Source organism: Canis lupus, chromosome 28 (assembly GCF_003254725.2).
Source record: "Canis lupus dingo isolate Sandy chromosome 28, ASM325472v2, whole genome shotgun sequence".
Classification (NCBI taxonomy): Eukaryota; Metazoa; Chordata; class Mammalia; order Carnivora; family Canidae; genus Canis; species Canis lupus.
This window is the reverse complement of record NC_064270.1, coordinates 10211296-10238618: the sequence shown is the minus strand read 5'-3', so window position 1 is coordinate 10238618 and position 27323 is coordinate 10211296. Positions and strand designations below refer to the sequence as shown.

At 41.7% G+C, this 27323-nt stretch overlaps 1 protein-coding gene and 1 long non-coding RNA gene across 5 annotated transcripts in view; one reads left to right on the top strand and one right to left on the bottom strand.

The window, feature by feature from the left end:
- LOC112672125 (uncharacterized) overlaps positions 1-25872 on the bottom strand; it is a 35045-nt gene extending 9173 nt beyond the window's left edge. Inside the window, exons 1-4 of one of the 3 annotated variants that reach the window (XR_003144054.3) lie at positions 25450-25871; positions 22655-22774; positions 17270-17473; positions 998-1790 (exon numbers count right to left, since the gene is read on the bottom strand). This is a non-coding gene — a long non-coding RNA (uncharacterized LOC112672125). Of the gene's footprint in view, positions 1-997; positions 1791-17269; positions 17474-22654; positions 22775-25449 lie in introns of those variants that run through there. The other 2 variants (XR_004809995.2, XR_003144055.3) reach the window with 2 other exon arrangements.
- A 36-nt stretch (positions 25873-25908) lies between these two features.
- The window catches only part of PIK3AP1 (phosphoinositide-3-kinase adaptor protein 1), a 118413-nt gene continuing 116998 nt past the window's right edge, over positions 25909-27323 (top strand). For both annotated transcript variants that reach the window (XM_025466755.3, XM_025466754.3), the window contains exon 1: positions 25909-26057. In XM_025466755.3, coding sequence (XP_025322540.1) covers positions 26045-26057 — 13 coding nt within the window. In that variant the 5' untranslated portion in view covers positions 25909-26044. The remainder of the gene's footprint in view (positions 26058-27323) is intronic.

Genomic DNA, 27323 nt, shown 5'->3' with positions numbered 1-27323 from the left:
GAGAAAGAATTCATGGAGCAATCCCAGTAGGGATGATGACAGGGGTCTCCAAAAGAATGCAATGCAAGGATTGAGAGTCAGGGAAAACTCTTGAGTGTTGGGACATGTGTCCCCCATCAGAGCCTGCTAAACCATATCTGAAGGAGTTAAGAGATATCTGGTTGCTTATAGGTTAAAAGGTTCATTTATGTGTGCTTTATAGATTCATAACTTATTTACTTAAAAGAATTATTATTAATATTAATGGGGACTGGTCTACCCCTTCCTAATCTTTGCTTCCCAATGAAGGAGTGGTTGGCTAAATTTTAGGAAGAAGGTGGGAGGGAAGGGCAGGGAAAGTGTGGGGCCACCATGGAATATGCTGAGTTGCACAGCAGCCCCCCTTGGGGGCATAGCCTCAGTGAGACAAATGGCACCTGTCTTCCAGACCATGGGGCAGTGGCCCCAAATTCTTACCTTGGGAGTTGATTCAGCAAGTTCTGAACACAGGAAAACACGTAAAGTACATTGAAAAGGAAGCAGATAGGAAGGGACGTTGTCACATGTGTGAATGACCCTTTGTGCTTGTCTTCTATAAGATGGGAATCCTCAACCACTTTCTGTTTTCATTATTTGTCAGAGAAATGTGTGTTGAAAATTAATTGCTTCCTCCCCCAGCCCCTTGCCATATATCCTAGCCAAAGAGAAGCCAGAAGCTCTGCTGTCAGAAGAGGAAGACAAAGTGATGGTGACGGTCCCTGGACAGTAAAAACTCGTATAGAACAAGCTGAAAGTTAACACAGCCCCATGCATCCAGACTCACTGGGTCTACAGGGTTTGGGTCTTCCAGCTGTGAGAAAGAGAGCCAGGCAGTTGGACACCCTTATCCCATCAGAGTTCTCCAGTCTTACTAAGTCATCCAGACATGATCAAGGTGGACACCAAGTACTGATGGAGCTTCCTTCCGCAGGACTTGCCATCCAGAGGCAGGGAGTGCTGTTGGTAGACAGCCCTCTGGTGTCATGCCTTTCAGAGATTGACTCAATTGCAGAGAGCTGCCTTCCCTGGCTGGCTCTTTGGGAGTGGAGTGGGGGTGGGGGTGGGGAGTGTAACTCCGGAACTCTCTGGGGCTGGCTAAGGCTGTCTGAGACCTTGACCTCTCCTGCCCACTCCTGCTCCTTCCCTCCTTTCCACAGGGGTTAGTTCTACCACCGAGTAAGCATTCTGCACACTGACGTCCATCTCAGAGTCTGCTTCCTGCAGAAGTCACCTGGGACAATGATTTAGTAAAAAGGAAACTGTGAACTTGTACAAGCCTATTTGTGTAATAAATGGGTATAGACTTTCAAACGCATGGAATATTTGTGGAATCTTACAGAAGAGACTGCTGACGACAGCTACGTCCAGGAAGTAGGACTGGGTTCTTTTGGGAGCAGAGGGTTGTTACTTTTTATTCTTTACCATAAGTATGAATTACTTTGTCTTTTATAATAAAAAATGATGTCTAATTTTAAAGAAACATCAGATTGCATCATACATAGTTGACATAGCTACCATTTGGGTAACACCTTCATACCATGTACATTAGCTCAAAACAATACAAAGATGTGGGTGTCAATTATCCATTTTACAGATAAGGGAGTTGAACTTCAGAGGTGCTAAGTGATTGGTCCAGAAGCAACTGACACCAAGCAGTGAAGCTGGGATAGACTCAGACTCCAACTCCAACGTTCAGGCTATTTCTGAGCTCAGTCAGGGTGTGTGTCTTTCTCTCAGTTCAAATGATGCCGTCTGTTTGAATGGAGAGTGTGCTGTGGGGGAAAGAGCGATGAACTGGCATTTGAGACCAAGCTTTTGGTCTTGTTGCTATTATTAGTGACCTTTGAGTTATTCATTATTCATGTGGCACACTTGCTTTTAAAAATCCAAAAGTCATTTTGGTGTAGAGGCAAGATCTAAAGTCCATTGGGTTTGACAGAACTGGGTCCTGCTAGGTACTGTGTGATTTTTAACAAGTTACTTAACCTCTCTGAGCCTCAATTTTCTATTCTTTATAGTAAAGAAAATGGACTTTAAGACTCAGAGGTGTTATGAAAAAAGTTAAGTGACATAACAGAACAGCACTTACTATATTCTGGGCACTCAAGAAGTCATTCCTTTCTTCTTGAGATTTAACTTGGTCCTTGAGATAAAGAAAGCTGTACCTCATTTTAGCATAAGTAAAAACACTCAATTTGCTAAAGAAGATATATTCAATGTATGTTAAAGGACTGATTTGGGATTCTTTTATGGATCAGCAGAAGAAAAGAATCATTTTTCTCATGACCATTGTTTACTCCTGTGAGCTCCACATGACTGAAAGATCCCCAAGGTGTATGGACTCTCCTGAGTGGGAATTGGGTAAGTAAGAAAACCTCCTTGGAAAGTGTGAAAAGAAAAGAATCAATTCCTAGACTTGGGAAGAGCGGTGCTGTGGTGGATTCAGTAGTGGCTTCCTGAAAGGTTTGTCCATGTGTTGACCCCTAGAACTTGTGAATGTGACCAGATTTGGAGAAAGGGTCTTCACAGATGGAATGTCAAGAGGAAATAATCCTGGATTATCTGGGTGGACCCTAAATCCAATGACAAGTGACCTCATAAAACACACAGAGGAGAAGAAGAGAAATCCAAGATTAAGACTGCAACTTGGGTTACCCAGCCATCAAGTTAACACCTGCCATCACCAGACGCTAGAGTGGGAAGGGAGGATTTTCCACTAGGCTGTCAGAGGGAGTGTGGCTCTGCCAAAACTTGATTTTTGACTCTCTGCGCACCTTGATTTTTACTCTTGGCCCTCTGAACTGTGAAAGAATGATTCCTTTTGTTTTAAGCCACCAGTTTGTGGTCATTTGTCACAGCAGCCACAGGAAACCAATACAGGTGCCATAAGAGAATTTTAGGGACAATTGTGGGAATAGAATCAAGATTAAATGACATAAAAAAAGGATCCAGTTGACTACATTCTTAGCAATCAGGCCATAGGAATATAGACTTAAGAAATGTCATCACAAAGATGATATGCTAGCCTTTTGAAACAGAGAGGGAAGTAGGTCAGGTAAGGGCAGGAAGCAAAAGAGGCCATGCTGATGAAGTGAGAGATATCTGCCATTTCAGATCCTGCCCCAAAAATGGCAGAATGGATTTCTCAAGGGATGCCTGGGTGGCTCAGTGGTTGAATATCTGCCTTCAGCTCAGGGTGTGATCCCAGAGTCCTGGGATCGAGTCCCACATTGGGCTCCCTGCAGGGAGCCTGCTTCTCCCTCTGCCTGTGTCTCTGCCTCTCTCTCTCTCTGTCTCTCATGAATAATTAAAATCTTAAAAAAAAAAAAAGATTGGATTTCTCAAATGCCAGGGAATTGGATAGAGATATAGAGAAGATGAGAACATTTATGTTAGAATAACAAAAAATTAAAAAATATAAAAGGAAAAAAATAAAAAAATAAAAGATATAAAAAGAGATGGTCAAGAAGCAGGATGAGTTTTCCTATAAAGATCCAGTAAGCAAGGACTGGGATATACTGGCCTCTCAGAATCAAAAGTTTGAGAGAGACAACTGACAGGCCTCTCTCTACTCAAAGATGTCTGAGAGAAATGTATCAAAAAGGAGAGTGTGAACACAACCTCTGCCCAACAATAGGAAACTGGCTAAAAACACAGTCACACAATAGGACAATAAAGCAATCACTAGTGATAAGGCTGTAGGTTAATATTCACTGAAATGAAAGATGTTTAAGACATATTATTAAGTGCAAAAAGCAAGCAATAACACAGTAAGCACAATGTAATTTCTTTGCTCGTGTATAAAATAGAAATGAAGATAATAGTACCTACTTTGTGGAGATGTATAAGGATTTAATTAGCTAATATATACAAAGTGCTGAGCAGTACTGGAAGGAGTAGATGCCAAGTGGCAGTTGTTGTTGTTGTTGTTGTTATCACTTCTTTTAAGTCTTCAGGCCCACCATCCTGATCCTTGAGAGTCAGATACCTTTCGCAATTCAGAATTTCTCCAATTTTGCAAAGGTGCACAATTATAGAATACCCTCAATGTGTCTGAGGCAGCATCTTACAATCAAACCCACTAAAATTGCTGCAGTGAAGCATGAATATTCACTCTAAGTGGGATAAAGACTCTAAATAATGTCACATCAGTTTGGATCAGGTTGTGTAGCCAAATAAATCTGTTGCAACTTAGAAAACAAAAACAAAACACAACAACCTTGTGTTTCCACTTTCTGGAATTGTAGATGAGGGTCCAGGGCCCTGTGTTCCATATGGGCATCAGGAAAGCCTGCAAGCGTTGCATTCCTATAATGCTATTGTGGACTGAGGAGACTGCAGCTTGTTTTTATCTTTGCCTTTTGACTTCTTTATATTTTAATTTTTCTGCAGTGACTATTCATTCCTTTTTTTTTTCTGAGAGTTTCCTGAATTTTAATCTATCCAGATAAATTTATTTATTTATTTATTTATTTTATTTATTTATTTTTTTTTTAAAGATTTTATTTTTTAATTCTTATTTATTTATGATAGTCACAGAGAGAGAGAGAGAGAGAGGCAGAGACACAGGCAGAGGGAGAAGCAGGCTCCATGCACCGGGAGCCCGACGTGGGATTCGATCCCGGGTCTCCAGGATCGCGCCCTGGGCCAAAGGCAGGCGCCAAACCGCTGCGCCACCCAGGGATCCCTATCCAGATAAATTTAATGTGAGGGAATATTACATTGCTCCATGGACCTCAAAATGTTCTTAGCATCAAATTCATAAGTTTCATTTTTGCCCTAAGAACATATTTCCTTGGATGCCTGGATGGCTCAGTGGTTGAGTGTCTGCCTTTGGCTCAGGTCGTGATCCCAGGGTCTTGGGATCGAGTCCCACGTCGGGCTCCCTTCATGGAGCCTGCTTCTCCCTCTGCCTGTGTCTCTGCCTCTCTCTCTCTGTGTCTCTCATGAATAAATAAATAAAATCTAAACAAAACAAAAATACATATTTCTCCGGGGAGACAGGAACAATTAAAGAGCTGGAGTGGAGTTTTCAGGTCTTCTTCCTGTATCTTTAAGCCAGCCCAGACAGTCGATACCCAGGAAGATCAAGCCCCCTACCTAGAACCTTAACTGGGGTTTACCTACCTGCTCTTTCCTCATATGTATGTATTAGTTTGATTTGATGTGAAAAGGTAAAATAACAACAACAACAACAACGTGCTAGAAAGGAAATAGTGAGGCTGTGGGGACAAGTGAGGGAAGTCTGCATGGACAGTGTCAATGGAAGGGAGGAGAAAGGAAAGGCAGAAAGGGCAGACTTTTCTAACCAGGGGCCTGCCTGGTGATGAAGGCAGTGGTAGGGGGAGGTTATGGGAGAAAGCAGGTAGAGGGAGGGCCAGTAAGAAGCAGAGAAGAGCGAACTGTTTCAAGAACTAGGAAGGAGAAGTCGTTGAGCAAAGCTGTGGTCAAGTGAAGGCGGGAGAGGCAGCTGCGGAGGCCGACTTTGCAGCCCAGGGGCGGTGCAGGCCCCAAAGGGGAAGTGTCCCTGTCAGAAGGTCTGTGGACACCCTGCTGAGCTCCACAGGCAGTGAAACTAGGGGCCCTGTTCCGTTCAGTTCCTCGGGGGCTTGAACAACTTGAGGAGGACAGTTACAATTTCGGGAGCAAAGCTCAATGTATGTATGTGTGGTTTTTAGTGACTGAGAATTCCTTTTTTTTTTTTTTTTTTTTAGCTTTTAAAGATTTTATTTATTTATTCATGAGAGACAGAGAGAGAAAGTGGCAGAGACACAGGCAGAAGGAGAAGCAGGCTCCATGCAGGGAGCCCGACGTGGGACTCGATCCCAGGACCCCGGAAGCATGATGTGAGCCAAAGGTAGACGCTCAACCACTGAGCCACCCAGATGCCCTGAGAACTTCTTAGAATGATAAAAAACAGGGGATCCCTGGGTGCTTCAGTGGTTTGCCTGTGTCTCTGCCTCTCTGTGTGTGTCTCTCATGAATAAATAAATAAAATATTTAAAAATAAATAAATAAATAACCAAGACTATTAAAAGGATATACATACATAAGATTTTAAAATATATATATTCTTTCTCTCTATTATAAATACGATATAATATTGGATTGATTGATAGTTGAGGGACGTCTGCCGCTTGGCCAGACTTGGAAAGACAAGTGGCCCTAAGCCAATGGAAGTCACAGAAGAAGAGGGGTGGTAGGAACTTGCAGAAAACCTAAATATAAATGGAGCTTTTGATGAGGTGAGTCATAGTGTGGACTTCAAGGACACTGAAAGGTAGACAGTGTCAGATGAGGAGGAGATCATGTTCCCACAAAATGAATAGCCCCAAGCTATGTGACCTGAGTTCTGCACTCAGGACCCAAGTCCAACTGCTAGTGGAGGGAGGCAGAAGAGTGAGAGGCTAAGAGGGAAAAGATCCTCCCTCCAGAGAAGATTCCAGGAGGCAACAGCCCCCTCATAACTTGTAGAGGATTCCCCCACATGCACCCCTCCCAACAAAGTCAGCAGACTACCCAAGAGTGGAAGCTCAGATTTCTTACCCATTTACCAAGATTAGCATGGCCCACATGGGAATCTGGGCCTGCCTACATAGCCAGCCTCTTCGAAGCCTCGGACCCCCTGAGAGGAAGATTGAGAAAAGAAGATGAGAGCAGCCCCTCAAAGAGGGCTGTTGAGTATGTGTGTGACATGCGATAGGGCAGTGGGTCTTAAACTAGGCCACGTGGAACCCCGGCCGAGGTGATTTATGGCTACATCAGAAGTTTTTTCTTCATTGGCAGATAGAATAAGCTCCCTTTTTAAAAATAATGTTTATTTCCTATGATAAAATTAATACATTTTTTATCAGGAGAATTAAAAGAAGAGAAGTATTCATAATCTTACCTCCACATATTTATAAATATTTCCTTTCAGGCTCTTTTTTGTGATATATTGATCAATCATGTATATATAAATATAAATATTTGATGAGCTCTATGCCCAAAATTGGGCATAGAGCTCATGACCTCGAGATCAAGAGTTTCATACTTGCCAGCCAAGTGGCCCTACTAAAAATATCTTTTAGATATATTTATGAATAATGATAGTTAACTATCATTATTAATTAATAATTTAATTAATATATTTAGAATACCTACCAAGACAAGCACAGTTTTTTTTTCAAGCACAGTTTTTAATCCTTTTCAGATATTGAAGCAATTTTATAACAACCCTATGAGGTAGAAACATTATTGTTTCTACTTAATAATAAAAGAAACTGAGGAATAGAGAGGTAAAGAATTTGTCCAAAGTCACACAGTAGTAAGTAGGGGACTGGAATTCAAACCTAGATCTGACTATGGAGCTTACATCTTTAGACAATATATACACTGTATTTTAAATGGATTTGTTAAGTTTTTTCATTAAATATTATATTGTATTTCCCACATCATATAAAAGAATTTATTCAACATAAATTTTTTGTCTCATAATTTTTCATAATTTTTTGGTTCCTGTCACCATTTGTTTACCCTAGAATCAAGTAAAAGAAAAGATCTGATTTGTTTCAACCTATATGTTGATTTAGTATATCTGTATATAAACTATACATTTACTTAATATATGAATATTTCAAAGTGTTCAAAAAAGAAACTGCGCTATCCAGGAGCTCCACTACATGACTGAAAGCAAACAAACATATCTTAACAAATTTAAAAGGGTAGAACTCATATAATGTATGCTGTCAGACCACAATGGAAATAAACTAGAACCCAAAACAGAAAGATAGTTGGAAATTCCAAAATAATTGGAGATTAAATAACACACTTCTAAATAACACAGGAGTCAAAAAAGAAGTCTCAAGAGAAATTAAAAAAATACTTTGAACTAAATGAAAATAAAAGTAGAATTTATCAAAATTTGTGGGATGCAGTGAAATAGTGCTTAGAGTGAAATATATAGCATTGTATGTATATTAGAAAAGAAAGATATAAAATCATTAATATAAGCTACTACTTTAGGAAACTAAAGAAAGAAGAGGAATATAAGCTTAAATCAAGCAGAAGGAAATAAATAATAATCGGTACAGAAATAAATGAAATTGAAAACAGGAAAACAATAAAGAAAAGTCAATGAAACCAAAAACTGGTTCTTAGGGGATCCCTGGGTGGTGCAGTGGTTTGGCACCTGCCTTTGGCCCAGGGCGTGATCCTGGAGACCCGGGATCGAATCCCACGTCGGGCTCCCAGTGCATGGAGCCTGCTTCTCCCTCTGCCTATGTCTCTGCCTCTCTCTCTCTCTCTCTGTGACTATCATAAATAAATAAATAAAAATTAAAAAAAAGAAAGCTGGTTCTTAGAAAATAAAATCAGTAAGAATGATAAACCTCTTGCCAGGTTAACTGAGAAAAAAGAAGAAAAGACACAAATAACTAATATCAGAAATGAAAGAAGAGTCATCTTTACTGAACATTAAAAGGATAATAAAAAGTATTATGAACTCTATGCCCACAAAATTGATAATTTAGATGAAACAGATTAATTTCTTGCAATGCAAACTACTGGAACCCACAAAAGGAGAAACAGAGGCCTCTGTCTAGCAATGATATTGAATTGATAATCAGTAACTTTCCAAAACAGAAAGTACCAGGCCCAGATGGGCTTACTGGTGAATTCTATCAAACATTTCAAGAAGAAATGATATCAATTCTCTAAAATCTCTTCCAGAAAATAGAATCAAGGGAAACACTTCTTAACTCATTCTGTGAGGCCAGCTTTACCCTAATACCAAGACCAGATAAATACATTACAAGAAAGGAAAACCCAGAAATGATCATCTCTCATAATTATAGATGCAAAAATCCTTAACAAAATATTAGCAAAACAAATCCAACAATATATAAAATGAATTATATACCACAACCAAATGGGATTTATTTCAGATAAGGCTATATCAATATTCAAAAATCAATTAATATAATCCATCTCATCAACAGGTTAAAGAAGAAAAACCATATGATCATATCAATAGATACAGAAAGAGAATTTGACAAAATCCAATACCCATTCACTATAAAAATTCTCAGCAAACCAAGATTGGAGGGGAGCTTCATCAGCTTGATAAAGAACACCTATAGAAACATAATGTTAGAATCATTCTTAATGTGAGAAAACAGATGCTTTCCCTCTACAATTGGGAACAAGGCAAGGATGTCCACTCTAACCACTGCTACAATTCAAAATTGTGCTGGAGGGGCAGCTGTCTGGCTCAGCTGGTAGAGCATGAGACTCTTGATGTTGGGGTTGTGAATTAAAGCCCCATGGCTGGTGTAGAGAATACTTAAAAAATAAAACCTTAAAAAAAAAAAGCCCAAAATTGTACCAGAAGTCCTAGCTAATATAAAAAGACAAGAAAATGAAATAAAAGATATATGGATTGGCAAGGAAGAAATCAAACTGTTGGGATGCCTGGGTGGCTCAGCAGTTGAGCATCTGCCTTTGGCTCAGGACATGATCCCAGGGTCCAGGGATTGAGTCCTGCATCAGCCTCCCTTCGAGGAGCCTGCTTCTCCCTCTGCCTATGTCTCCGCCTCTTTCTCTCTGTGTCTTTCATGAATAAATAAAATCTAAAAAAAAAAAAAAAAAAAAGAACTCAATCTTTCTTTGCTCACAGATGACCGGATTGTCTACGTAGAAAATGCCAAGGAATTGATAAAGCAAACAAACCGCCCCCGATGACCTGCGGCTACTCTACACATTCCAGGCTGACTTCCAGGGCAAGCTCTACCCCATCCTGGACACGTGCTGGCACGAGAGGGGCAGCAACACACTGCCTATGGTGCTGTCCCCACCCAGCGGGCCTGTCCACCTCACCCCTCCGCAGCCCACCAAGCTGTAGGGTTGCTGGTGAGTCTGCCTGCCTACAGGCTCTTCCAGCAGGGGCTCTGCTGGGTTCAGCCAGCAGAGATGATGATGTCCTTTACTCTTTGGGAAGGTCTTCATGCCTGTATATTCCTAGAAACATTTAATGATAAGAAGAAAAGGACCATGATCCCTTCCCTATCAGCCAGGCGTGTATTTATTAACCTTTTGCTGGTCATTCACCTGCTTATTAACCAGCAGAACCAGGCCGTAGTGTCCTTGGGTTAAGATAGACTTCCCTTGATCCCTCCTAACCATGCTTTCTGCTTGCTCTTTTAACAAAAGGTGGAAACATTCCCATGTATATTTTCTGTCAACGTGAACTTAAGGATAATAAATTTGACATGATCTTTCTCTTTATTAAAAAAAAAAAAAAGCCCTGGGGGCTGAAGGCGGCACTAAACTGCTGAGCCACCCAGGGCTGCCCAATCCTAAAGTTTATATAGAAAGGCAAATGACTCCAAACAGCCAACTCGATGCTGAAGAACTAAGTTGGAGGTCTGACATTACACAACTTTAAGACTTACTCTAAAGCTACAGTAATCAAGACAGTGTGGTATCAATAAAACATAGACCAATAGATCAATGAAACAGAATAGAGATCTCAGGCATAAACCCACACAAATATAGTTAACTGATCTCTCTGACAAAGGAGAAAAGGCAAGTTAATGGAGAAAGAATAGTCTTTTCAACAAATGGTGCTGGAAAATTGGACATCCATATGAAAAACAAAAGAAAGAAAAAAGAAAAGAATTTAGACACAGAAATTATAGCTTTCACAGAAATTAACTCTAAATGAGTCATGGACCTAACTGTAAAACGCAAAACTATAAAATTTCTAGAAGATAATATAGGAGAAAATCTAGGTCACTGTGGGTTTGGCTCTTACTTTATAGACACAACACCAGAAACACAATCCATGAAAGAAAAAAATTGATCAATTGGCCTTATTAAAATAAGAAATTTCATTTCTGTGAAAGATAATGTTCAGAGAATGAAAATACAAGCCATAGAATAGGAGAAAATATTTGCAAAGCACGTGTCTGATAAAGGCCTTGAATATAAAATATACAAAGAACTCTTATTTTTTTTTTTTTTTTTTTTTTAATTTTTATTTATTTGTGATAGTCACAGAGAGAGAGAGAGAATGAGGTAGAGACACAGGCAGAGGGAGAAGCAGGCTCCATGCACCGGGAGCCCGATGTGGGATTCGATCCCGGGTCTCCAGGATCGCGCCCTGGGCCAAAGGCAGGCGCCAAACTGCTGCGCCACCCAGGGATCCCTACAAAGAACTCTTAAAACCAACAATAAGAAAAGAAGCAATCCAATTAAAAAGTGGGTAAAATATCTTAACAGAAAACTCACCAAAGAAGATATACAGATGTCAAATAAATGTATGAATAGATATTCAACATCATTTATCACTAGGGAACTACAAATTAAAGGAAGAATGAAACACTGCTCCAAAACTATGAGAATGCCTAAAATCTAAAACACTGATAACACCAATATCTGTCAGGTTACAGAGTAACAGGAACTCCCATTCATTGCTGAGAGTAAATGGTACAGCCACTTTGAAGACAGTTTGGCAGTTTCTTACAAAGCTTTTCTAGTGTGAAAAGGCTATGTACTCTATGACATTTGGGAAAGAGCAAACTGTGGAGATGGTAGTAAGAATAGTGGTTGTCAGAAGTTCAGGGATATTGAGGGAGGGTTGAATAAGTGAAACTGAATTTTTAGTGTGGTAAAATGATTCAGTATGATACTGTGATGGTGGACACATGACATTATGTATTTGTCAAAACCCATAGAAATGACAATACAGAGAACCTTAATGTAAACTACAGACTTCAGTTAATAGTAACATATCACTGTGGTCAACTAATTGTGATAAATGCGCCACACTAATAGAAGAGGTTAATGAAAGAGGAAACTGTGTAGGAATGAATATAGGAAGGAGGTATATGCAAATTCTCTGTACTGTCCACTCAAGTTTTCTATAAATCAAAATAAACTGTTGTAAAAAATAAAGTCTATTAATTAAAAAACATAAATGTCTGAGAGTAACAAAAACAAATTTAAAAAATATGGGGGAAGGGAGGGTTTACCTTCCTAGATGTGGCTGAGACTAAGTTCATACCCGATATCCAGCAACTAAAAGACTTCATATCTCTGCTTCCCTTACAGATAGAGGTATAAACTTTTTAGTTGGGACTTCCAGAAAAATCCTTAAAAACGAAATCAGACAGCTGGCATGTACCATTCTGGCCCTGCCCACTCTGTTTGTTTCCTGGAAAAAAGGGATGTAAGCTGGAGCTTCAGCAGCTATTCTGGAGCACAAGAAGATCCTGAGGTTGAGGATGGCTGAGCAGAATAATGGAAGAATGAGCATGGTGCCACTATGCTAACGCTGGCCTTATTATACTAGACTTCTTTTTTTTTTAATTTTTTTAAATTTATTTATGATAGTCATACAGAGAGAAAGAGAGAGAGGCAGAGACACAGGCAGAGGGAGAAGCAGGCTCCATGCACTGGGAGCCTGATGTGGGATTCGATCCCGGGTCTCCAGGATCACGCCCTGGGCCAAAGGCAGGCGCCAAACCGCTGCGCCACCCAGGGATCCCACTAGACTTCTTTTAATATTAGAAATAAACTTATTTCTTGTTTAAGCTTGTATTTGCTATCCATGTTACTAGCTAAATGACAATTTCTACCTGGTATGCCAGATAGATACATTATTGAAATGCTATTATGATAAAACCATATATATAGCATAGGAATAAACAATACAAGTAAAGTAATAATAATAAAGAGTCCAGAAACAAATTCAAACAAGGACTTAACATAATGATAACATTTCATTTAGAGAGAGAAGCATGGCTTACTTAATATATGATGTTGGCAGAATTGACTAGCCATCTGGAAGAAAATATGATGATACTTCTACCCCACATCATATGCAAAAATAAACTCCAGATGGACTGAGAGTCTAAATGTGAAAAATAAAAATATTAGATACAAATGTAAGGAATTATTTTTAAGATAATCAAGTAAAGAAAACTTTCTGATGCAAAAGATAAAACTTAGAAACCCTAAGGGTCACCGCCTAAGAAGGAGAGAGAGAGATAGAATCTTAAACAGGCTCCACATCCAGTGCAGAGCCTGATGCGGGTTTGATCTCACAACCTCAAGATCATGACCTGAGTGGAAATCAAGAGTTGGATGCTTTACCTACTGAGCCACCCAGGTACCCTGTCATATATCACCTCTTAAAAATGAATATGTTTTCATATAGCAAAAGAAATGATAAGCATAGTCAAAAGACTAAATACTTAAAATGTACATGACAAAGGATGAATGTTGCTAATGTACCTTAACTCCTACAAACCAAAAAAAGAAAAAAAGACAATCCAATGAAAATTTTACAAAGCACATTAATAGGTACTTCCAGAAAAAAGGTGTAAATCATCAGTGGTATGAAAAGATTCTTAACTTCACTGGTATTCAAGTAAATACAAATTAGCACAATAAAAGCATAGCATTTTGATCCATCAGATTAGCAAAAATAAAAAATATTGGTGAGATTACCCATATGGATATGGAATGTGAATTTCTATAGCATCTCTGGAAAGTATTATTTCAATATGTATTAAAATGCACATATTCCTCAATCCAGAGATACTACCTTCTGTAATGTATTCTACAGAAAAAATAATACCACTACATAAAGAAATATATTCAAGAAAATTTATTGTAGCATGACTTTGTAGGGGCAAAAAAATGCACCTAACCTGAAGAATTTAATATGAGCCTCCATCAGTAGAGGAGGGGTGATAGAGTATGGTGCTATGTGGTATTATACAACTTAAAAAAAAAAGAATTTTATATATATTCATTTTTCAATTCAATTTCATTTTTTCAATTCAATTCGTATATATATGTATATGTATATACATACCTATACCTATACATATATACACACACATATGTGTATGTACATATATATGTATATGTGTATATATATATATTCCTAGACACATAACTGTACTAATGGACTTTTTTATTTCTTAAATGTCCACTTGAGGACTGTGTTTACCTAAACAACAGAGGAAACAATTTGTATTTTATCTCATATAAGAAGCAACCCACGGAAAAATGAGCTAATTGACACCATATTTCTGATTTATTCCTGTGATGTTTTCTTACAGACTGACACTTCAGGGAACTGTCCAGCTGATCTATGTTTTCATCAGGTTCAAGATGCTAGTGGATTTAGCTTCCAACAATAGAGAAGTAGCTCCTATGGGACCAATCTTCCCGCAGGTAGCACAATAAGCTCTGGATATAACAACAGAAACAACAAGTACCTAAAGGCATAAGGGAGCAACAAAAAGCAGGCAGATAATGGAGCGGAGTCAACATTTAGACAGGAACAGCTCTGAGTTTCTCAGTTTTCTAACTTTTTGCCAGAGGGCAGGCCCCCTTTTGCCGTGTGAGGCAGTTAAACTCAGATCATATAGAGTCCAACTGTCTTGAAGAATCCAAGGATATAGTAGGTGGGAAGTGAGAAGGGTTATCTCAGAAAGGAAGAAGAGGGAAGCTTCAAACTCTGCCCAAACCTCTGCTAACTCTTGAACTATACCTGTGCAGGGAGACTCCAGCCAGCCCAGAATTTTGCTGCTGCCTACCACAATGAGGATGACAGAGCCTGCAGTCTGAGTCCAGCCAAAATAACTGCCTGCTTTAGAAAAACATTTCTCAGAGACATAGAATTCATAATCTCTACAAGTATCATTTACAATGTCTAGGGTACAGCCCAGTATTATGAGGCATATGAGGGAATGGGAAAATGGGACCCATATGAAGAGAAAAGGCATTCTAGTGAAGACTAATGCCCAAGATTTACCACATGTTGGAAATGAGCAGTTAAGCATTTTAAAACAGCTATTATAACTACTCAAGGATGTAACAGAAGATACACTCAAAGTAAACAAAAAATAATAACTATATGCAGAGAAATAGAAATATTAATAAAGAACCAAATGGAAATTCTAGAACTGAAAAACTTCCTGGTTGGGGTTGAAAGTATTTTGTAGATGACAGCAGAAAGAGTCAGGGAACTTGACTATAGATCAATAGAAATGATCTACTCCAGGGACGCCTGGGTGGCTCAGCGATCGAGCAACTGCCTTTGGCCCAGGGTGTGATCTTGGAATTCCAGGTTTGAGTCCAACACTGGGCTCCCTGCAAGGAGCCTGCTTCTCCCTCTGCCTATGTCTCTACCTCTCTCTCTCTGTGTCTCTCATGAATAAATAAATAAAATCTTTTTAAAAAATGTTCTACTCTGAAGCACAGAAAAAAAAAAGACCCAAAAAATGAACAGAGATTCAAGGATGTGAGGGATAATACCAAAAAGTATAGCATATGTGTTAAGAGCATCCTAGAAGAGAGGAGAAGGACTGTAGTGCAGAAAAAAAATATTTAAAGAAATAATGGCCAGAATTCCTGCAAATTTGGTTTAAGACATAAAATTACAGACTTAGGAAGATTAACTGACTTCAAGCAGAATAAATACAAATAAAACCACATCTGAACTTATACTGTTGGAGCCAAAGATAAAGAGCAAATATTGCAAGCAGTCAGAAAAAAAATGATATATTACATACAAGAATATGATAATTTGAATGCCCAGTGACCATCAGAAAAGAAATGGAAGCCAGAATCAACAGAAGAATATTAAAGTTCTGTACAAAAAATAAAGTCAACTTAGATTTCTATATCCAGCAAAAGCATCCTTTAAGAGTGAAAGTTAAACAAAGATTTTTTTTTAATTTTTATTTATTTATGATAGTCACACAGAGAGAGAGAGAGAGAGAGAGAGAGAGAGGCAGAGACATAGGCAGAGGGAGAAGCAGGCTCCATGCACCGGGAGCCCGACGTGGGATTCGATCCCAGGTCTCCAGGATTGCGCCCTGGGCCAAAGGCAGGCACCAAACTGCTGCGCCACCCAGGGATCCCAAAGATATTTTTAATTAAGCAAAAACTTACATTTATTGCCAGCCAAAATGCACTACAAGCAATATTAAGGGAAGTTCATCAAGCTAAAGAGAACTGGTATTAAATTAGAACTCAATCCTTCAGGAAGGAAAAAAGAGCACTAGAAATGGAAAAATATATGTAAATATAAGATTATTTTCCTTTTTAATTTCTTTAAAATAATATTTACCAGGCAGCCTGGGTGGCTCAGAGGTTTAGTGCCGCCTTCAGCCCAGGGCCTGATCCTGGAGACCTGGGATTGAGTCCCACGTCAGGCTCCCTGCATGGAGCCTGCTTCTCCCTCTGCCTGAGTCTCTGCCTCTCTCTCTCTCTCTGTGTCTCCCATGAAAAAATAAGTAAAATCTTAAAAAAAATAATATTTGCTAAGATAATATTTGATGTGGGGCACCTGGGTGGCTCAGTCAGTTGAGCATTTGACTTTGGCTCAGGTCATGATCTCGGGGTCCTGGGATAGAGAGCTAGTTTGGAGGTTTTAGCAGGGGAGCGCAGCTACTCGTATACCCTTGACCGAAGAACGGTCCTCCTGTATCGGGGATGGTCGTCCTCTTCGACCAGCACGCAGCTTCGGGAGGGACGCACATGGAGCGGTGAGGGAGGAAGGGGACACCCGCCTAGCCAGCCAGATCAGCCGAATCAACCCTGGAGATCAATGGGGTGACAGATGTTGCAGCCAGATCGCCCTCACATCCGGGGTCCTGGGATTGAGCCCCATGTTGGGCTCCACGCTCAACAGGGAGTCTGCTTCTCCTTCTGCCTCTCCTCCTGCTCATGCTCTCTCTCTCTCTTTCTCTCAAATAAATAAAATCTTTAAAAAATATAATGTTTGGTACAAAAATTATAACATTGTCTTGTGAATGTTCATATCATGAACATGTAGATATTATATATTTAACGACTATAGCATAAAGTAAGGGTCAGTTGAGAGGAGAATAAAATGGCAAATTTCTTACACTCTAGAAGAAGCAGTAAAACATTAACTCTAAGTAGATTGTAAAAAATTAAGGATGTATATTTTAATTCCTACAATGACCTTAAAAAGGTATGGCTAAATAGACAATAAATAAACAAATATGGAATCCTTAAGTATATCCAATTAATGAAAATAGACAGGAAAGGAGGTATAGAAGACCAAACTATGGGGGGAACAAACAACAAATAAATAGTAAAATATTAGACCTAACCCTGTCCACGTTAATTATTACATTAAGTGTAAATAGACAAAATATTCCAATTTAAAGGCAGAGATGGCCAGAATCAAAGAAAAAGAAAAATGTAACCATGTGCGGTTTACCTTGGAGATATAAGTGAAGTATCAAGATGTGAGTAGGCTGAAAGTAAATGGATGAGATGCCTGGGTGGCTGAGTGGTTGAGCGTTTGCCTTTGGCTCAGGGTGTGATCCCAGGGTCCTAGGATCGAGTCCTGCATTGGGCTCTCTGCGGGAGGCCTGCTTCTGTCTGTGCCTTCTGTGTCTCTCATGAAAAAATAAGTAAATATCTTAAAAAAAGAGAGAGAGAAAGTAAATGGATGGGAAATTATGCTAGGTAAACAGTGAGCACAAGAATTATAAGATGGCTATATTAGCATCAGATAAAGTAGATGTCAAGCAGAGAGAAGTACCATAAGTAGATGAAAGTATTTACAGAGTATTGGGTTACTTGTGTGGCTCAGTCTGTTAAGCAACTGACTCTAGATCTCAGCTCAGGTCTCAATCTCAAGCCATGAGTTCAGGCCCCACATTGTGCTCCATACTGGGCATGGAGACTACTTTTTTAAAAAAAAGTATTAAGGGGCACATAGGTGGCTCAGTCAGTTGGGTATCTGCCTTTGGCTCAGGTCATGATCCTAGGATCCTGGGATGGGGTGTGTCAGGCTCCCTGCTCAGTGGGAAGTCTGCTTCTTCCTCTCCTTCTGCCCTTCCCCCTGCTATTTTGCTCACGCTTTCTCTCTCTCTCTCTTTCTTTCAAACAAATAAAGTCTTAAAAAAAAGGAAAGATTATTTACTAGAGATAAAAGGCATGATTCATCAGAAAGATGTAACAGTTTAAAGTATATGTGCTTAATAATGCCTAAAAATGGAGGTTCGGGAACATGAAAGAAAAATTGACAGAATTAAGAGAAGAATTAGAAAATTTCTTTTTTTTTTTTTTAAAGATTTTATTTATTCATGAGAGACACACACGGAGAGGCAGAGACACAGGCAGAGAGAGAGAAGCAGGCTCCATGCAGGGAGCCCGATATGGGACTTGATCCCACAACTCCAGGACCACTCCCTGGGCTGAAGGCAGGCGCTAAACCGCTGAGCCACCCAGGCATCCCAGAATTAGAAAATTTCTTAGCCACAGTTGGACATTTGAACATACGTCTCTCTGCAATTGATAGAACTAGACAAAAATTAAAGATGTAGAAGATCAGAATAATATTATCAGTCATCTTGAGTTAATTGACAATATAGCCAACAACTGCAGAATACATATTCTTTTAAATGCATCTTGTACACTCATCATGATATAAGCTGGGTCATAAAATGAATCTAAATAAATTAAAAAAGTTGAAGTCATACAGAGTCTGCTTTCTGACTATATAATGGAATTAAACTAGAAATTGGTAACAATAAGATATATATTTATATATCTCCAAATATTTGGATATTGACTCACTTTTAAATAACCCATGGCTCAAACAAAAAACCACAAGGGACGTTAGAAAATATTTTGAGCTAAATTATAATGAAAATAAAACATCAAAATTTGGAAGATGCAACTATAGCATTGAATTGGGGGAAATTCATAGCTTTAAATGTTTATATTAGAAAAGATAAAGGGAATAAAATTAATCACCAAAGTTTCAACCTTAGGAAGCTAGATAAGAGCAAAGTGAACCCAAAGTAAGCAGAAGGAAGGAAATAATATTGAGCAGAAAGCAAAAAAGTAAAAAAACAAACAATAGGAAAATTAACCAAAAGCTGTTTCCTTGGAAAAATTAATGAAATTTAACAAACATCTATCTGAGAGAGAGAGAGAAGACACAAATTTACAGTATCAAGAATAAAAGAGGGACTATCATTCCATATCCTCTAGACTTTAAAAGGATAATAGGAAAATATTAGGAATTACCTCATATCAGTAAAATTTTAAAACTTAGATTAAGTGGACAAATTCCTTGAAAAGTGCACCTTACCAATACTGGCACAGATAGAGTACCAAATCTAAATAGCCCTATATCTTTTGAGGAAATTGATATTGCAAAACCTTCTCACAAAGAAAAATTTAGGCCTGGATATTTTAATGGTTAATTCTACCAAATACTTAAGAAAGAAATAATACCAATCTTTCTTTATTAGAAAATAAAAAATCAAATACTCCCAAATGTGTTATAAGAAGCCAGATTAACCCTGATATCGATAACTAACAAAAGATATTACAAAAATAAAATACAGATCAATACCTACCTTTAACACAGATGCAAAAATCTTTAATAAAATATTAGTAAATTGGCAACACATAAAAAGGATGATACATCATGATCTAATGAGGACTTATCCTAGGCATTCAAGATTGGTTTAACCTTTTAGGAGCTTGTGGTAGATTTAAGGGAAAGAACTACAAAGCATCAGGTCAAGGAAAGAATTTCTACATTTTAAAGACATTTTTTTACTGGTGGTTAAAAACATAAGTGGTCAGATAAAGCTTTAAGAAAACCCCCCAAAAACAAAACCCCACCAGACCAGGAATTAAGACTTGAATTCTAGTTCTGGTATTACGTTCAACTCAACGTATAATGTTAGAAAGATTGCTTTGCCTATCTTGGCTTTGGTTTATACATGTGTCCAATAATGACCTCTTAGGGTCTTTCCCAACTGTAACACTCTGAGAGTCTATGAGGCCAAGTCCTAAAATTTTAATCACAGCTGCCTAGACTTTCTGCTTCAGCACCTCAGAAGGCAGAAGTAGAAAATGTGCAAGATATGCTTTCATGCACAGATGAAGGCACCATCTGCACGTGGCTTACTTAAAGTGCTGAGGGTTCAAGGGTGACCTTGAAAGCACCCAAGTATCCTCAGGAGGTACTTTTAATTAACTCTCTGCAAGCATCCAGTGTATCATGGTGCTATGGAAAGACCATGGAATTTGAACTCAGACTGAGCTGCTAAATGATCCTGGAAAAATTATCCAACATCTCTGAATCTTAGTTTCTTCGTCTGCAAAGTGGAGATAATACATGTGATGCAGAATTATTGTGAGAATTAATTGCAAGAGCATTAGGAAGTCTGTGGATTATGGTCAGTGCTCAGTAAATGCTAGCTTCCATTCAATATCAGTAAAAATTAGGTTTGGCTACATGTGGCAGGACATGTAAATAACCACATCTCAAATAAGACAGAGATGTATGTGTTTCTCTTTCATGTAAAAGAGTTCAGAGGGGGGACACCTGGGGCTTGTTTGGGTTCTCCATGGTCAGTAGGGAACCAGACTCTGCTCTTCTTTCTGCTCGACTGTCCTTAGTGTGTGGCTTCTGTTCATTCAGTCACCTCAGAATCTAAGAGGGCTGTTGGATCTCCAGTCATCCCATTCATTTTCCTGGCAGGAACTAAAAGAGAGGAAGAAAAGCAAAAGGGAAAACTAAAAAGAGAGGGTGACAGAATTAAGCATCCTTTAAAGAACTTCTCTGGACAGTCAATGACTTCCATTTACAGCTTATTGGATTCTTCTAGGCTCTAAGAGGGTCTGGGGAATGGAATCCTGTTGCTCCAATGCAATTGGGATTCTGTTACTAAGAAACACAGAAAGAATAGATACTAGGGGGGCAACCAGCAATCTTTGCAACACTCCTTTTTCTTGTTACTGAGTTTGATTTTGAGTTGGGGATCATGGAACCAGCACAGAATAGCTGGCATGGCCTTTAAATCATAACACAATGGCAAGGGAGGCAGCTTTTGCTAACCAACAGATTTGAATTCAAAATCTAGTTTTGACACTTATTAACCAAGTGACCATGGGTCAGGTGAATTACTTTATTAGAGCCTCAGTTTCTCTACCTGTAAAATGGGCTCACAATAATATGGCTACCTTACTGGTTTGAGGTAAAGATTCATGAAAGCTAAGTCAAGGACAGCACTCTGAGCAGATTTGGCCACAGAGCAGATTCCCAAGAAAATTTTGTTTCTAAGAACTTGAGATTCAAGGCCATTGCTAAAAGTGGCCCAATGAAGAGCCCTTGGGTTATGGCATAGGGAGTGGCCATTTTGGTGACTAGGGAAGGAGGCCTCTCCCTCTTGCAAGAGAGTAGGCTTCTAGGTTTTGTTTATAAAACTACTTGTTCCTAAAAAGCTACAAATGTCCCCAGATACTCTGCACTGAGTCCATTGGGTTGGGCTGAAACGGTTTGAGCAGGTAGAAAGGAAAGCAGTTTTATAAATCCAGGGTGTTGATGAGGCTAAACCAGGTCCCTGGTATCCTGGAACTCTTTCTCCCTGCTCCTACATGTGATGGCCTACTGGCCTGTCCCATATAATTTGGTCTTCACATCCCGTGTGTATGAATGTGTGGAGTCTCTCTGAACTCTTTTTCTTTTTTGTTAAGATCTTATTTATTTGAGAGAGAGTGAGAGAGAGCGAGCGTGCATGTGTGAGAGCACATTCATGAGCGAGGGGGAGGGGCAGAGAGGGAGAAGGTGACTTCCCACTGAGCAGGGAGCCCAATGCAGGACTCAATCCCAGGACCCTGGGATCATGCCCTGGGCTGAAGGCAGATGCTTAACCGACTGGACCACCCGGGGCGCCCTCTCTCTGAACTCTTGAATAAAGTAAGGAATGAGTCCTTCAGATGAAGGCTGTGGGGCCTTGGGCAGGTTACGTGATTAGTCTTTCTCTGTAAAATGAGTGGGTTGGCCTCGATGGTTTAAAAACAAACAATGATTGTTGGACATCTGCTGTGTGCTGGAGCCTGTGCTAGGTACTGGGGATGCAGTGGAGTCAGAGACATTGCCTGCCCACAAGGGGCTGAAGGTCTGATGGGACACAGAGGGAGGTGAGCAGGGAGGTGGGGCAAGCTAAGGCCCTTTCCTGATGCTCGTGGTTCATGAGCATAAGGTACTCCTGGCAGAGCCAGGGGAACTTTCAGGGAGCAGAGCTACTGCCCTACCCACCTAGGACGGGAGGTGATGCCAGTGCAGGCCAGGGACTTGCGTGGCCCTTCAGACCACAGCAGGGCCTGTGTCCAGCATTTACCATATAATCTAGTGGGCAGAAGCACAGAGTCCAGAACCAGGCTGTTTGGGTTCAATACTCAGGTCTCCAATGTACTAGCTGTGTGCCCTTGGATAAAGGTATTTAACTTTGTCATCTATAAAATGTGTATACAATTTGCACCTTCCTTGTAGGATAGTTAAGAAAATTAAGATGAATTAGACTATCTGCTACAGCATATCCTTCCATCTTCACCTTTTGTCCTAGTAAGTGAGGTCTTGGCAACCAAGGAAAAAGGCTCTGCTCCTTAGGCCTGAGAGATTAGGAAAGAACATCTGGAAGATGTAAGAAACAGGGATTTCTTCCCCACCCTTCATCCCCCTATTCTTTAGATGACACATATTCATCTTTCTGGCCTTTCCTGTTTCCCAAGCCAAAAAGAGGGCACAGCGGCAGTCATACTCAGGTTCTCCATTCTGCCTGGAACCCACCTGTGGGCCATCATTGGGTGCTGGAAGCATTGATTGCAGAGCTTGCCCCTAAGCCGATGTGCAGGGGTAGAGAGGGCCTTTCAGAGTGGCAGCCACCCTGTCCTCCACATTCTGCAAAAACTGTCAAATGGAAATGTAAAAACAGATTACACTTCCCTCAACTCAACCCCACTTGCTCTACAATGAAACTGGGTGGAATTGCCAGTATCAGGGACTGGGCTGGCATCTTACCAAGGGAATGTTGGCTTCTGAATCCCCTCTAGTCCAATTCCAGAGGTCAGTGCTGTGGAGCAGTAGGAGTGTTCAGAATTTGGACTACTGACCCAACACCAGAGACCTTGCCCACAACCGATGGATGCCCTCTAAGAGGTGTAAGAAATATGGAAATATTCCTTCAGTTTAAAGTTGTCCAGATTCTCTTGGTTAAGAGGCAGGAAAGGGCCTTCACTCCTTAACATCCAGAGGTGGAAGGAGAACCATGCATTTGGATAGTAGGGGTGTCAGGGAAAATGACCTCAGATGAGTATCCTCTGAGTAATGACTCTGAAGAGGAATACAGACTAGCCAGGTCCTTAGGCTTGTGGAGAGAAAGTTCAGGAGAGGTAGACAGTGTTCCAGCAAAGTTCTCTAAAGAGAGTATTCAACAGAGCCCTAGCATTTTCTGAGCTGGAATGCCCTCATTGTGCACAGGAGAAAATGGAGGACTTTTGGAGTCCTTTATATTAGAACTCATACTCCCAGACCCCTCACAGAGATCCACGTTGACAACCTTCTCCCCCAAATCCCCTTCTTTGGCCTTCTGCTTACTCTGGCCTGCCTCTCTGGTTACTCTAGTCTCTTCTGGCACCTGAGCATGGTCCTTCCCCCAGCTTCTACCCTTGAGGCCAAGGCTCCTGCTCTCTATCCCCTTTCTCCCATCCACTCATGCAGCTTCAACTCCAAGGGTGACATCCTGGCCAGTCCTAGGCTTTCCTCTCTCCTGCAAGGACAGAAGCCCTAGGAAACTCAACATTTCCAAACGTGGGCTAACCATTTTCTTTACTCTGATAGCTTTTATCTTGCACTGCCTATTTCTGACATCTTATATCTCCTTCCTGCAAGTTCAGTGATTTTCAGTGCCTGGAAGTTCCCTATCCTTCAGTCTCAAATCTAAGGCTTTTCAGGCCATATTCATTAATTCACTCACTCAAACACTTTCTGAGCATATTAATATTCTCTGGGCCAGAGTTGGCTCCAAGTGCTAGAGGTTCCATGGTGAAAATGGCAAGCCTGGATCCTGCCTCTGAGGAGCTTATAGCTGTGTGGAGGAGACACAAATTAGCATAAATAATCGCAGAAAATAGCTATATAATTTCTACTAAAGAACAGTACATAGGACGCCTGGGTGGCTCAGTGGTTAAGTGTCTGCCTTTGGCTCAGGGAATGATCCTGGAGTACCGGGATCCGGTCCCATACTGGGTTCCCTGCATGGAGCCTACTTCTCTCTCTGCCTGTGTCTTTGCCTATCTCTTTCTGTGTCTCTCATGAATAAATAAATAAAATCTTAAAAAACAAAACAGTACAGGGCTGTCACAGTGCATGATGGGGGTAGGGGTGGAGGAGGAGGTGTGGCTAACCTGATCTGAAGGCCAGAGAAGTCCTGAACGTGGGGAATGGTATAGCAGGATCCGGCTCATCTCCTCTTTCAGAATTCTAGGCCTGTAGTAGGCTGAATAATGGCTCATCAAAGATGTACACATTCTTACCTCCAGAACCCACGGGTATGTTACATGGCAAAGGAGATTAAGATTGTAGATGGCATTAGGGTTGTTAGTCTCCCTTAAAAAAGGGAGATTTTCCTGGATTATCTGTGTGGGATCAATGTCCTTAAAGTAGAAAAGGGAGGAAGTAAGAGTCAGAGAGAGATGTGATATCCTAAACTGGGTCAAAGAGATGTTGCATTGCTGGCTTTGAGGATGGAGGAAGGTGGGCATAGACTAAGGAATGTGGGTAGTCTCCAGAAGCTGAAAAAGGCAAGGAAATGGATGCTCTTCTAGAACCTCTAGAAAGGAACTCAGCCATGCCGACCCCTTGATTTTAGCCCAATGTGACTCCTGTTGGACTTCTGAGATCCAAAACAGTAAGAGAATAAATTTGTGTGTGTGTGTGTGTGTGTGTGTGTGTTTAAAGATTTAATTTATTTATCCACGAGAGACACAGAGAGGCAGAGATACAGGCAGAGGGAGAAGCAGGCTCTTCTCGGGGAGCCTGATGCAGGATTCAATCCCAGGACCCCAGCATCATGGCCTGAGCCAAAGTCAGAGATGCTCAACCCCTGAGCCACCCAAATTTGTGTTATTTTAAGCCACAAAATTTGTGATAATTTGTTATGGCAGCTATAGAAAATTATAATTATAGGCCTGAGCCCTGATATTTCCATTCCTAAATCCACTTCATTTATTTTCACCTAGGCTTGAACCCTATCTTTTCATCTCTGCTGTCTGAATCCATCTTCTGGACCTTGCATTTTTGAGGACTTCAAGGGCACAAGGCTGCTCAGATCAGTTATAGGAGCAGACGAAGGTAGAGAGCAAAAAGCAGGCAAGTGAGCGCAAGGGTCAATGGAGAGCTCTAGCTCTGGACTCAGGCCTGCTGTAACCTCAGAGAGGTTATCCACTCCCTGTGGGCATCCCAGCGAGGCGTTTGGCTCGTTTCTTCAGCTCAAACACCAAGAGAGGAGAGATGCCACCTCAAAAGCATAAAAGGCAATCAACTGTATCATGCATTTATCGCAGGAGATCATCCTCAAGGCTTACGTGCCATCAGGAGACCAGGTCCAAGGAATTACAGAACAGTCACTGGAGGGTAGTCAAGGGCGACGCCAAGCAGCCAGGGCCAGGTGCCAGGGAAGGGGCTTCTTCCCCTTCCTGCCTCCTCCCCTTTCCTGCCCGGGGTGGGGGTGGCGGCTCCGGGAGAAAGCCCCGGGGCGGGAGGCGGTTTGGGCAGCTGCGCGCAGATACACCCCCGCCCCGGGTCACCGAGGTCGGCCAGCTCCCCCTGCCCCCGCGCGCTGCCCCCGCCTAGGGCTGCCCTTGGGTGGCAGTCGGGCGGGTTTCTCCTGGAGTCCCCCGGCGACGGTGCGCGGGGGCCGGGCCGTGCGGGGAGCTGGCCCGCGGCCGGCCGGCTGGGGGGCTCTCACTTCCCCTCCCCAACGGCCGCGGGCGCAGGTGCGGCGGGCCGTGCCCCGCGGCGGGGCGGGGCGGGTCGGGTCCTGTGGACACGCCCCCGCGGCCGGTGCTCGGCGCCCGGCGGGAGGAAGCGCCAGAGCCGCCGCCGGTGCCGCGCGGAGCCCGGTGCCCCTGCCGCGCCGCGCCCCGGAGCCCGCGGGGCAGGTGAGCTGCGCCCCGCGCCATGGCAGCCTCAGGTGCGTAGGCGGCCCGGCCCCCGCCCGAGCCTCCCCGCCGCCGCCCGCTCCCGCCGCCGCTCTTGCGCGCGGGACCTGGACCTGTGCCTTGTGCTCCCTTCCCAGCCGGCCGCGCGGTTCTCTTCTGCCCCCGCTTGCACCTCCCCTGCCCCCCGTCTTTTGAACCTCCGCCTCTCTCTCCGACTGGGCCTGGTTGCTCCTGAGGCTCGTTGCTCCTGTTCCTCCAACTCCGCGCGGCCAGGCGGGGAGCCGGCTCGGCTACGCCCGGGAAATACTCCTCTTAGGCCCCTCGGACCGATAGGGGGCGCGCAGGTAGTCCCAGGTGGGCGCCGGGGGATCGCGGGAGGCCCTTGGGCCACCTTCCCGAGCTGCTGCTTCCTCTGCCCTTCCTATGCTTTTTTTTTTCATGTAGAATTTCGATAAGAATCTAAGAACACCATTCCGTTAGCTTTAGTTTTCTTATGTCCTTTGCAGAACTTTGGGGAGTGGAGAAAAGTGAAGGCCACTGGGTAACCTACCCATCAAAAGGTGCCAGGAGTCTTTTTTGAGTCTTGGGTTCTTCTCTGGTCACGGGTGTGGACATTTGCCAAAGTTACTCACTGTCTGAGATCCAGGATGAACCACGAAATGATGATGATAATAGAGACAATTAAGAAGCACTTATTATGCACTATAATAGTTCTTGTGCATCTGCATGTGTTCTCAGTGATGAGCAGGACAGCCTGGTCTCTGCGCTCGGGGAGTTTACAGTCTTGGTAGGAAAGCCATACACAAGTAAACAGGGAATCAGTAGATGAAATTAGTTACTGTATCTGCAAGTGGGTTTACTTGTATTTTCCTCACTCATTTTATGATTTAGTAGAAGTAACATGTATAACCAGGATGTAAACGCCTCTTGAAAACTAAAATCTAGTCAGCCAGGAGAAGATACTGTTCTTGAAGGATGTGGGCAGATGCTAGGATGAAGAGCCAGCTGTCCCCATATCCCCTGAGGTCTAGCCTCCTAATGGTGCTTTGGAAGCAGGAGTGGGGTGGTGGTGGTGAAGAACGCCAATGGTAACAGTTCTATTAGATTTAGTAATGCAGGCTTATTCTTTAAAGGAAATGGGAAAGTAGATAGCTTTAGCCTTATGGCCCTCAAGTGGGGCTCTGGAGGTTAGAAGAAGCTGTATTGTGGTAACAGTAGGCTCATAGTCCACACGTTCTGTTCGAAAGCTGATGCAGAGTTGTCTAGAGGAAAGTCATTCATTCATTCAGCAAATATTT